Source organism: Lycium ferocissimum, chromosome 12, assembly GCF_029784015.1.
Source record: "Lycium ferocissimum isolate CSIRO_LF1 chromosome 12, AGI_CSIRO_Lferr_CH_V1, whole genome shotgun sequence".
In the NCBI taxonomy this organism is placed as follows: domain Eukaryota; kingdom Viridiplantae; phylum Streptophyta; class Magnoliopsida; order Solanales; family Solanaceae; genus Lycium; species Lycium ferocissimum.
In genome coordinates, this window is record NC_081353.1 from 36043146 (window position 1) to 36055968 (window position 12823).

Below are 12823 nucleotides of genomic sequence, written 5' to 3' on the forward strand. Positions count from 1 at the left end.
TTTTTTGGGTAAAAAAAGTGGGAAATTGCGGTTTGTTTTTTTCCATTTTGAGCTTATTGTTATCAATCAACATAACATAGTGTTATGAAAAAGTTGACAAAGAATATGTTTTGTTCAACTGGAGCCAATCGAAATCCTGAATCGTGCAAATGTTTAAGAAATGTAAATGCATATATGGACATGTTCAGGAAAATAATTGTTTTTGGAAAAAGCAAAATTAGTAGTTTTCTTTATTGTAGATGTCTAAAAAGTTTGCTTGTACCATTGTTCGACAAATTGAGGTGTTCTTGTGCCCCTTAGTGAATTTGTGGCTATATGATTTATGGATGTCTTATATATATATATATATATATGGCTATATAAACGATTTTATGGTGTTATGTCTTTTATATATATATATATATATATATATATATATCCATTTTGATGAAATTATTTAATTCAAATCAAATTTGGAACGAGCATTATAACTTATGTATCCTAATTTTAAAAGTGTTCTAAATAAATAATCTAAATAATAGAAAGAATACATAAAATCCTAAATTGACCAATTAGGATAGGAAATGGATATGGAAAAAAAATCTTTGGAGGAAGCGCTCCCCGAATAAGCGCTAGTGATGCCGGAAAGATTGTTCAAATGCGGATATCACCAATCGGAAAATCAAAGAACGTGAAAAATGAGGTAGGAGGTTCGATAGCTTTTGAAAAGTGACTTTAAAAACAAAAACAAAAAAATTGACATAAATAAATAAGATTAGGTCCATGAAAAAGTTTTAAAAAAATTTGAAAATTATTGATTCCAGGCTCGATAGCTGGACCGGACATAAAAGTAATTAATGAAAAAGTTTTTAAAAATTTGGGAAATTATTGTGAGGACTACAAAAGTCCTCACATTCCCTCTTATATATAATATTAATATATATATATATATATATATATATATATATATATATATATATATATATATATATCTTGCTTGGGCTCTGACTACATATGGAAAGAAGAAAATCCTAAATTGACCAAGGATAGTTTAAAAGTGATGCAAAAGATTGTTAAGACAAAGATCGTTGGTATCTCTTGGCAATGATTTGGACCATAAGTTCTTGGGCTCTATACATAGTAGAAAGTAAAAGTAGAAAAAGATAATCTCTTGGCAATTTTCATAGTCATTTTTGTAAAGGATCAAGGAAAAGAACATTTCACAATCAAGAGAATACCTTTTGTCCGTTTTGCAAGAGATGGTCAAAATAAACTCACTAAATTTGACAAAAAGATACAGCTTAGTTTCATTTCATGTCTTGGCGGATCTAATTTCTTCTGATTTTCATATACCAGTTAGCTTCTCTCAAAGATACTCGGGTGATCAAACAGTGAACCACTCTCCATAACAACTTGCTATCAAGGAAACTTACCATGCCCGAATCGGGTTGTCATCAAAATGTGTGTATCTAGTCAATATTTTCGTAGAAGGGCCTGTTTGCTTCTTGAGAAACAGCTTCTACCGGTGAAGACCCAACTGTGGTTTCATTATCGTCCAACCCTCACGTTACCGGAAAATTATTTGGAGGGTCAATGCAAGAAGACTACCTGCATCTATAAATTTACAAGATCTGCTGATGTACACACTGGCTTGCAGTATAAGTCGGCACCAAATCCTGTTTTACATCAGCAGTGCCATAGCAGCCAAAAATATGAAATGCTTGTACTTTGTCCTCTTACTCCATCTTAGTATCAGGATCAAGAGTCCCTTCGTATTCCAGCTGTCAAGAAAAATAAATTCGGTAAATGTATAGGAGTTTTGTAATCAAAATACTACCTTACAATTTTGTACCCTGATCTATCTCGAAAATAATTGTAATAACAATTACCGTTGCTTTATTATGTTCTAACTTCATCCTCCTATATTGTTCTTGTGCTTGCTTTGAACGAAACATGGACTGAACTCGCACAACAGATCTTTCAATACGCTCTTCAGCTTGTTTCCTACTGGCTTGGAAGAAATCCTCCTCCACATCATCTGGCTTATTATTAACTACTTGACTAGACTGGAGTTTAAGCCCACGAAAGCCTTTCCTCTTCAAACGCCACCTAAATAGTGCCTTTTCAAGCACACCGACAGACCAAATTATCTTCCGGTACTGCCTTCGGACTTGGAAACCACGGAACACAGCCTGCATAAATCGGAGGCAGGTTGCACTAATTAAGGCTGTTGTCTTCTACAGTAGTACAATACATAATAACAAGAGTTGTTTTTCCAGCAAGCTTGAAATCCAGGAGCATCAAAAATCATATTCACAAGAAGGAGGATCTTTTCAGGTTATCAGCTAGTATTCCATTATTTTTCAGGAAAGAAAGGTTATAGTCCTTGCTTCCAATTGCAGAACGCGATGGCCCGACTCAGTTCAGTGGGCAAATAATAAGCATGAAATTGAAAGAAAGTTGAAACACACTAATAACTTAAACTGATTATTCAAAATCAGTTTAAACTTCATTTCCCTTTGATGCATGAGATGGCTCATGTTATTCTGCTAGTTTGATAGGAAAGTAACAGAATAAAGGGTGCCTTACTTGAATTTTGATGGCCTGACGGCGCATGTGAAGAAACTCTTTCCTCATCTTCCAAGTTCGGAACCTATACTGGATTCGTGCAGCAGCTGCCAACTGTTTCTGCATCTCATAGTTGCGGAAAGCATGCTGAATCTTCATAGCCGCAATTATATTACGTGCTTCCATCTCTGGATTTGAAGACTCAACTGCTTTTGTCCGCGCTTTCAGTGACCGCTCCCTGAATGCAGCCTGGATACGTGCAGCTGCATCTGCAGCAGTACGATAAGCTGATAAACTATCTTTCAGATTTAGCTCTTCATCTGTGAAGTTCCTGGGGTTTATGGATTCAGTAGTCGTCTGGAGTGAACCACTGATATTTCCAGCTAAGGTCATATCCTTAAATTGTGCAACTAAAGCCTTCTCAGCAAGATAAGCTCCCAAACCCTCATGACCATTTTTAGATGCAACATCAGAAGCAGTACATCCACCAAGGTTTTCTGAAGTAGAATCTGTGACTAAATTTGGTTTTGCTCCAGCAGATAAAAGAGTCGCAACCATTTTTTCCCTGTCAGTCCAAATGCTCAAATATAAACAACCTTATACTAGAAAAGATCAAAACAGCCGAAAATATATGTCCCACGTTAGTTATACTTTCTTTATCATTGGAGGGGAGAAATGAGGTGAAAATGGGCCAGACAGGTTGGTGGACAGCAGTTCAACTTCAACACAACCAAAGGAGTAACAACTATTTTAAGGAGTTTAAATTAGCAAAGAATTATGAATAGAAAAGAAAGAATCAAACAATAGATACTTGCAACATTTCAGAACTGTAACTAAGGATACCTTCCATGATATGCAGCCCAATGGAGAGCTGTCCATCCATATTTGTCTCGATAATCCAATGACAAACCAGACCAGGAATATGGATATACAGCCCAAGTGTAACCTAGGATAGCACACAAATGGATAACTCCTTGACCTTGCTCGTCATGTTCCGCGATTTCACATCCATCCACAATTCTTTCCAACAGCCATTCCTGTAATCTGGTTCGCAAAGAGAGCTCAAACAAGTAGTCTTTTGCACATGGCACAGAGAGTTTCTTGTCTTCAATTGATTTGATCAGACAGGCCCAATCATCAATAATGTGAGAACATTTTCCAGCAAATGTTTTTGCATCTTTCAGCAAATCTTGATGTATTTTACTGGATAAAATATTAAGACTCTTAGATGTAGAGAACAGCAGATGAGCAAGCCTCATTTGAATTCTAAATTCATCCCAACTAAATTTATTCTCCGGAGAATCTGGCCAAACATGTACTGAGGGAGCTCGAAACTCAAAGCTCATGACTTGACTAATAGGTTTATTGCCGTCGAAACTTAAATACATGTTTACCAGTCCAGGGGTTTGAGGAGAAACAACACAACGATATACCCCAGGTTGGAGAACTTCTGCAGGAAAACAAGAATCTCCACATACACAATGCAAGCTAGAACTTTCCAGATGTGACTGTCCTCCGTGAAAATGCCCAATGACAACAATCTGTAATCATAGAGACAAAGGTATAACTGTTAGATCGTAGCTCAAAAGACATGTTCATCTTGACCTTCTTGACCATGCCAAAGAACTACGAATACTATATGACTAATATCTTAAAGTTTAAAGAGGTGAAAAATCTCTCTTTGATAACTGAACACATCACATTCACAAAACAAGTCGTGACCACAGCATCCTAACCTTTTTCTCCTTTTTTTCCCTGATAAGCTAACTAATCTTAATTCTCAACCTAAAATGTTATGTTATGACAGGTCAGGTTTAAAAAATCACTTATTTTCTATTAAGGCAAAATGACATTGAACACATTTTGTGGTTCTTTAAGAATGAAACAGGTAACACAAGCACGCAAAGAGTAATTAAGCTTCCTTTTTTCTGATATTACTACTCATGTTTTATCTGAGTTTAATTTATTAAAGCCAATATCCATGAGAGACAGCATTTTCTTCTTGCAAAGAGAACAGTAGTAGCAAGATAGCATGTGTGTGAAGAAAGGACCTTTGTTTCTTCAGTTGAAAGAGCCCACGCAGGCGAGATTTCTGTTATGTTGAATATCTGCTCCCTTGCATATGATTGACCTGTAGACACTAAAGATTCAGGAGTTGGATCATCTGTGGATTCTGGAGAATCAGCGATAAGGTAGTTCATCCACCTTCCAAAGCTATCCTGAGTTTGAAGTCCATCCTTGTTCACACTATCAAAGGAATCGCCTGTGCTTACTGTCATTACTCCAGACTCATTCTTCTGAAAACTTGAAGTCATTTGACCATCCACTGTCTGGACTGTGATCTCATTTGAATTGTTAACTGTAGACATTCTCTCAAGAGAAGAGGAGACACCCTACAAGAACCAATATTAGTAATCAACTAACAGAAAGGGAAAAAAATAATATTACCGAGTAGTATTCAGTCCAAACGAAAGAAAGATAAAACTGGATGGCAGGTACTTGACAATTGCTAAGGATGGATTTAAAGCAGAAGTTAAAGGTTAGATCCGTAACAGGTACATAGGATAGACAAGTACACATATACACATGGTATGTGAATGCATGAATATAAATAAGACAAAGAATCAGTGGAAGATAATCCTATATAAGTGTGTGCAAAATTGAAATTATGAACACCATAACCTGAAAAGGGTATTTTTAAAAAAAAAAAGGTTGTGTTCAAGGGAGTAAACATAATACAGTACATGTGAGTAGCTAAGTACAGGAAGTAGAGGAAGACAGCGTTTTACTACTCTTTAGGTGTATCTCATTCCAAGTCACCACACTCCTGCACCAAGAGAATTACTCTAGTTTCTTAAAGTATAAAGTTGATTTTAGACTTCAACAAAACTGGATTTCTATTGGTTTTGATAATAAAGGTAAGAAGTATTGCTCATGCATGTTGGTGCAAAGCAGGACACTAAGGACCCGTTTGGCCATGAGAATTTTTCACTTTTTTCCGGAAAATTATTTCACGTTATTTGGAAATCAGCGTTTGGCCATGAAAATTCTAAATACAACTTGGAATTTGAAAAACACCTAAAAACTTGTTTTCACTTTTTTCACTTTCAATACATTCAAACAAACAAATATTCTTTGCAAAAACTATAACCAAACACAACTCCAACTTCAAAATTCCAAATAAAGTGAAAAATATTTGATTTTCATGGTCAAACGCCTACTAAGAATTTCAATTCAAGTATCAAAATCAATTTGTCAATTTATTTGATCATACAACATACATACAAGTAGTTCTGCATAACTCTCTACTTTTGATTTTAAGGTATACGTGTTCTAAGCTAGTTAATCTCAGGACTCAGATGAGGAGTATTTATTTAAGGAAATTAAGTAGTATATCTTTTGTGGAGCTTGCTCTCTGATGAACCATATTTCCTTAAAATGGCTCAAGGGGAAAGGTTCCTCCCTAAGATAATTTTACAACAACCAGTCTAGAACTACAAAATTATCCAAATCAAAGAATGCCACTTGTATTGTCATTGATAGCTTAAGATATGTGAAGATAAAAATCAATCATAGCAGCAACATAGAGAAGATGAAAATGATGAGAAAAAAATGTGAGTTGTAGGAGAATTACACCAGTGAAGCAAGCTGTGCATATATCTACTCACATTGAGGCTGTAACCACTTAATTCACATAGATTGTGTTGCTCATACGGTGTGTGCTGCATATAAGCAGTTGTACCTCCAGCTGCATAATTTAGGTAAATACTAATAAATTACTATTTTGATGAATGTAAATAATAAATAATGTCTATAAGGTACAAGCAGTGATAATAATAGCATCAAGCATATACCTTGTTGATTAGCAATTATCTTGTTAGGATCACCAGGTGCCAACAGCTCATCCCATTCTAGTGTGTTAATCTCGAGTAGTCTCTGTTCATGATTTTGGACGGTCGTATCCCTGTTAGGCTCTGTCAATCAGTAGAAGACAAGGACTTTAATTAGCCACTTTTGAATGAGAAAAAAAGGTTTAGAACATATCCAAGATTACAATTAGGCCAAGCTCTAGTAGCATAAACAGAATAATATTTTTGCATGTATGTGAAACATCCTATAAAAAAGACATAACTCCATTTTCATCAAGAGAAACTGCTCGGTGCTTTTTTTACAGCTATGGCTTTGACTGAAGATTAATCACCGATTTTACCTAACATCAATAGAATATTTAGTTCAGCCTATCAACACTTCCAGTAATATAAACCGCAAAGAGATATCATTTCTACAAAGTAAATTTTACAGTACCTAAATGTGCATGTTGGCTAGTGGAGTATTGGCGATCAACTGTCAAATCAGGTCCTCCTGATAAAACCCAAGAAGAGGACAGATCAGCTGGATCGGACAATGACGAACCAGAATTAACTGGGGCAGCTGGAGAACTGTGTGCAACTGTGTTGTTGGAGGAACCCTGAGCCAATAACTGAATTAACATACTGTTTGCAATCCACATAATAACTAGAAATGAGAACCTTGGCATGTATGGATATGTTTTAAAGTAATTTAATATCAGCATGTTCATCTGCTTTGGAAGTGCCCTTGGAGCACTTGAAAAATAAGTCTCCTGATTACACCTGATCAAATTTAGAAAAGCTCCTGCCTTTGGCTGACGAGGATCATGTTAGCAGGCGCCACCACAGTGACTACATAAACCAGTAACCTCTAGGCAGCATAACAAAAAATGTGTCACAGTTACATTTTCTCAATGTTTCACATATCTCGAAAAGTTTTATACCTTGTAATTAAGTCAAACTGATTTGAAAATCAAACAAATTCCAGGAAGAACACATCATTGCAGCATTAGCTGCATACACTTGGAAAAAACGGCTATAAGCCTCATTTCATGTAGAAAGATGGACAATTTTCTAGTTATGAAATCTAAAGTTCTTCTTACACATGAAACCTGTTATCTTCTTATATCATTCTAATTTGATGCAACCTCCATTCAACATAGAACACCTCAGTTATCATGTAATGGAGCACCCGTCCTTGACTTAAAAATCCCATGAACCACCATTATAGCAATTATCAGGTTTTTGGACGCACACTGACCTCCCTTTGACTTGTTAGACAGTGATGTAATATTAATTTGCAGAGAGGAATTTCTTCCAGCTCTTAAAATCAGAGGATGAACAATTGCTACTCTGTTCTTGATGAATATCATAGAGAAATGACAAGAAAAAAGCAAATACAAATTTCCTCTGCATGAAAACAAACATAACATTCACAATTATTATGTTTTTCTCAGACCCAAAAAAAAAAAAAAAAAAAAAGGGAGGAGAAAAGAATAGGAGACAAACCTCTTGAGTTTCACGATAATGGACAAGGACTATGTGTTCGAGAGTCCTGATAAAATCAGAGAAATTGACAGAAATCATACTCCATGGATACATCTATTTTATGTAACTGCTATAGCGAGACACTAAGTTTTAACCAAAGAATAACAAGAAAATGGAAATCAATTTCGACGAGGTTGTTTTAGGACCTATGTGCTATAATTATTCATACTTGTCAAGCAACCAGTAGCATCTCCGAACAAAGGTTGGGTTATCTTGTCCATGTGCATAGTATACATGGATTCGTTCTTCATTACCAACCTGCACTAAGAAACAAATTAAAAATCATCTTTCTGGAAGGATTGCAAACTTCACCTCAATCAAGATAACTTCAGATATCATTTAGAAAAGAGCACATCCTGTTTATAAAAAAAGAGGAGAAAAAAACAAGGCAGCGAGTAGAAAATTTAAACAGCAAAATTCCACCTCCTTTTTCCAGCGGAGAAACTTATTTCCTGAGGATCCACAAAAGATTTACAACTTTTATGCATCAAAGTAGAATCACAGCAGCAGCAATAACAGAAAAAGAAGTACTAATAATAATAAGAGAAAAACAAGAACAACCAATCTTGGAAAGATCAGTCATCAAAGATTCTGTAATAAGCTTGTAAGAAAGTACAGATGAAAAACCCAGGAAATGAAGCACCAAATGTACAACATCTGGCATAAGTATTGCGGTGCAGTTCAGGAAGCTTGCCAGTTACATACCTAAGCTTATCACACTGAGTCAAATATAAATCGGAAGTGATTTAGCAGGAGATACAGGGGAAGTTTGAAATAAGACTATCTAATCAGAGAACCCGGTGAAGACCCAAAAAAAAAAAAAAAAAAAAAAACTACTTGATTTTTTTCCATCTGTCTAGCCTTGGTAGGCAGAGTAGGTGTTCGAAATAAGACTATCTAGCATTGTTTACAGATAAAAACAAGGAATGGCTCGCTTTTGAAATGACTAAATGATAAAGCAAATAGAACTTCTAGGAACTTTTCTTTAGCCTAGATATATGGCAGATCGATACATAGTTTCCATATATTCCATTAAGAAAAAAGCATTCATCCTATATCGGTGTATCTTGTCTAACCACATTGAATCATGCACTGAAGAAGATAAACAGTTGACAGACCACCTATAAAGTTTTTGCTGACATTCACTGAAGATTTTCTCAGGCTCTCCAATATATGTGTGACAGCCACATAATTAATATATGTGTGACAGCCACATAATTCTCATCCTCAAATTGGAGCTCTGCTACAGGGAAAATGCAATTCAAAGGTTCATATTTTCCTTTTTCCTATTCATTGCCTAAGTTTGAGCCCACCCATTATAATTTCATTACCGCCACTTAGTAACTTCCTCCTATCATATGTACTAATCATCATCTTCAATGCAATGCCAAATTTTGACGACAACAGGATTTGAATGATCATTTGCCTCCTTAATCTTCTGCTAATAAATACTAATGCCAAAACATGTTATAGGCTACAACCTTTACTTTGGGCAAATATTTTCAAATTAGTTATTGTAATCAAAAGGCAACCTAGAAATTTATAGCAGAAATGCAACATAAGAAGCATTTATCCATTAGAAAAACACAAAGCTAGGTAAACAAACAATCATGGCAAGAACACCATATTAAAGGCAGTTAGACCTCACTTTTAAGTGTTCATGAGCTTCTTTTACAGTTTTCCCATCCTTTTTCTTCTTCCAGTTATGTCCATCTCTCCGGAAATTCCTGAGCATCTTACGATCAAACAACACAATTGTGCCACCTATGCATTGGAATCAGAGAATATTAGATGAAAGCCATGGTACCTTCCATGTCCTAAAAACGTTTTTCTTTTCCATGAGGAGTTCATGTTCGAATTCCTCTAATACTATATGGATTTCCAGAAAACAATCAAATCATTGCAAGATCAAAACCATAAGAAGCTCTCATGCTTAGAATAGGGTTACTTTTAGGCAGGTTTACAGGCTTGACATTGATGTTGAAATACTTGTGATTGCAAAGCATTGCATGAATTTCATTTGGTCGGAGCCACCTCATCTTTGATTCCTCCATTATGTTGGGAATATCCAGATCTATGCAAGAACCATAGAATATCAACTGTAGTCAGCTAAATAGATTCAAAATATTAAGTCAAAGAAAATTTGTAAGATAGACCAAGATGGAGTTGAATTGATATAGAGGACTCATACAACCAACTTCAACTAGTTTTGAATCGAGGCATAGTAGTTGTTACTGTTGTAACAACATTAAAGAAAGCATTTTCAAAATATTAGATTTGCAGTACACAAGAAACCAAGTATGTGTACATTTTTTCAGATAATTAAGATAACAATGTCGATACCAAATATGAATACAATACATTCTCTGCATACAAGGAGTATGGATGTTCACAGTTCGGTTTTTATAATCTTCTAAATATCCAAACCAGACCAAGTAAAATTGGTACTTTTAATCATAACAACAACTACTTCTCAATCTGAAGCAAGTTGGAGTCTGCTATCTGAATCCTCAATGACTATGCTGCTCCAAGTAAGTTCACCTTAGACTGTTTTTTTCTTATACAACAAAAGAACAATAAACCCAGTGTGATCCCACAAGTGGGGTCTGGGGAGGGTAGGATGTACACAAACCCAGAGGCGGATCTAGGATTTCTCGGACATAGGTGCACCATTAAAACAAGAAGAAGAAAAAAATGTATTCGTTAGGAATTGATCCCTATTCCTCTAGGTAAATACTTTAGTATTTAACCAAGTGCGCCATTTAGTCTTTTCAGAGCATGGGTGCCAGCAGATAATATTATATCAATAATAAGAAACATATACATAAAATATCTATTTTTGCGGAGAGATCATGGATTCAAGTACACTATATTTTGCCCAGTAAATACGCCCCTGCGCAGATATTACCCCTACCTTTGTGAGGTAGACAGGCTGTTTCCCAACTGTTTTTTCTTATGAAAGACAAAATATATCAAGTCAATTCATTGTCTGCATACAAAGATAGTACATTGTATAGTGCAGAAGCCATAAATTATTGAAATGGCCTAATAGAGTGGAAAGGATACAGAGGATTTATAAGACATCCAACTAGTTTGAACGAAACGAGCCTAATACAGTGGAACAGATATAAAGGATAAATAAGCCATCCAACTAGTTTGAGATTGAGATGTCATAATTGTTATAGTAGCGACATTTCCGTTTGGCCATGGATGGTTTTCACTTTTTTCCTGCAATATTATTCCGGAAAACTGTTTGGACATAGAATTGTTAAAATTTTCCGGAATTCAACTTGAAGTTGAATTTCGAATTCGAAAACTCCAAAAAGCTGTTTTCACAAATTTCACTCCAAATCACTCACAAAAAAATTAAAAACACCTCCAATTTGTATTCATGTCCAAACATAACTCCAATTTCCAAATACCAGTTTCAACTTGAAAACAAATACTACTACTTATTTCTAAAAATTTCGCAATTCTTATATCCGAACGCCAACTAAAGTAAGCATCTTTTCGAAATGATTAGATTGCAATAAACAGGAACATGATGGTGATACATTTTCTGTATACAGATACAAGATGGTACCTTGCAACTAGTTTAGAATTGACACATAGTATATATTAACAGTAGCAACATTCAAAGTAAGCTTTTTTTTTCCAAATAAACCAATTAGATTTGCAGCACACAATTTATAAATTTCATTTTTCAAAATTAGATTAGATAATAGCACCTTGCAACTAGTTTAGCATTAACACATAATAATTATTAACAGTAGTTTAAAATTAATAAATTTGCACACAATTTATAAATTTCATTTTTCAATTATTAACACATACTGATTAGCAACATTCAAAGTAGCATTGACACATTGTAATTAAAAACATTTCAAAGTTTTTTTTTTCAAATAAACCTAATAAATTTGCAGTACACAATTTATAAATTTCATTTTTCAAAATTAGATTAGATAATAGTACCTTGCAACTAGTTTAAAATTAACACATACTAATTATTAACAGTAGCAACATTCAAAGTAAGCATTTTTTTTCAAATAAACCTAATAAATTTGCAGTACACAATTTATAAATTTCATTTTTCAAAATTAGATTAGATAATAAACCTAATAAATTTGTACACAATTTATAAATTTCATTTTTCAAAATTAGATTAGATAATAGTACCTTGCAACTAGTTTAAAATTAACACATACTAATTATTAACAGTAGCAACATTCAAAGTAAGCATTTTTTTTTTCCAAATAAACCTAATAAATTTGCAGTAGACAATTTATATTTGCAATTATTAAAAATTAGATTTAGATAATAGTACCTTGCATAGTACGAAATCCATGAATTTCACAACCAACAAGTGGTCCTTGTACGTTACTTTCCATTACGAAACAATCTCAAAAAAAATCACAGCAATTTAATTATTCAATTTTCAGATACATATAACCCTAATTATACATTTGAGTTGAAGGTGAAGATCTTCATTAATGATTTAATGTCATTTTTTTGTCGGTCAAATTGCTAATTAAACCAATCGAAATGAGCATTTGTTTGATTGCATTTTGCAACTTTTTCATTGGATGAAGTTGTCGGGTCGGGTCGGGTCAATTAGAATTCTAACTCACGTGTCTGCTGATAGCTGACATGGATTTTAAATCACACGTAGGGCGTGTTTGGTTTGGTGCGACGGAAAATGTTTTTTAAGAAAATATTTTTTCAAAAAATAAGTAATTGTACTATTCTTTTTTTTTTTTTTCGCGTTTGGTATGCAAGATGAAAAATGTCATTTTGAGAGCATTTATATATATATTCAAAGCAAAATACGATGAGATTTTTGAATTCGTAGTACATAATGAGGTTTTTAATTATTCAATTTG

At 34.3% G+C, this 12823-nt stretch overlaps 1 protein-coding gene across 3 annotated transcripts; it reads right to left on the minus strand.

The window, feature by feature from the left end:
- Positions 1-1226: 1226 nt before the first annotated feature.
- LOC132040855 (calmodulin-binding transcription activator 6) lies at positions 1227-12513 on the minus strand. Of its 3 annotated transcripts, XM_059431539.1 has the most exons (13): positions 12268-12513; positions 9892-10017; positions 9592-9707; positions 8113-8201; positions 7905-7950; positions 6853-7015; positions 6402-6521; positions 6216-6295; positions 4599-4940; positions 3391-4088; positions 2569-3112; positions 1869-2171; positions 1227-1760 (listed from the first exon to the last, which is right to left on the minus strand). In XM_059431539.1, the coding sequence occupies exons 1-13, from the start codon at positions 12329-12331 to the stop codon at positions 1716-1718; spliced, it is 2736 nt and encodes a 911-aa protein (XP_059287522.1). In that variant the 5' UTR covers positions 12332-12513; the 3' UTR covers positions 1227-1715. The 3 variants fall into 3 exon arrangements, with proteins under 3 accessions (XP_059287522.1, XP_059287525.1, XP_059287523.1); XM_059431542.1 differs by having other exon boundaries at positions 8113-8206; positions 9592-10017; positions 12268-12290; XM_059431540.1 differs by lacking the exons at positions 9592-9707; positions 9892-10017 and having other exon boundaries at positions 12268-12511.
- Between the last annotated feature and the right edge of the window lie 310 nt (positions 12514-12823).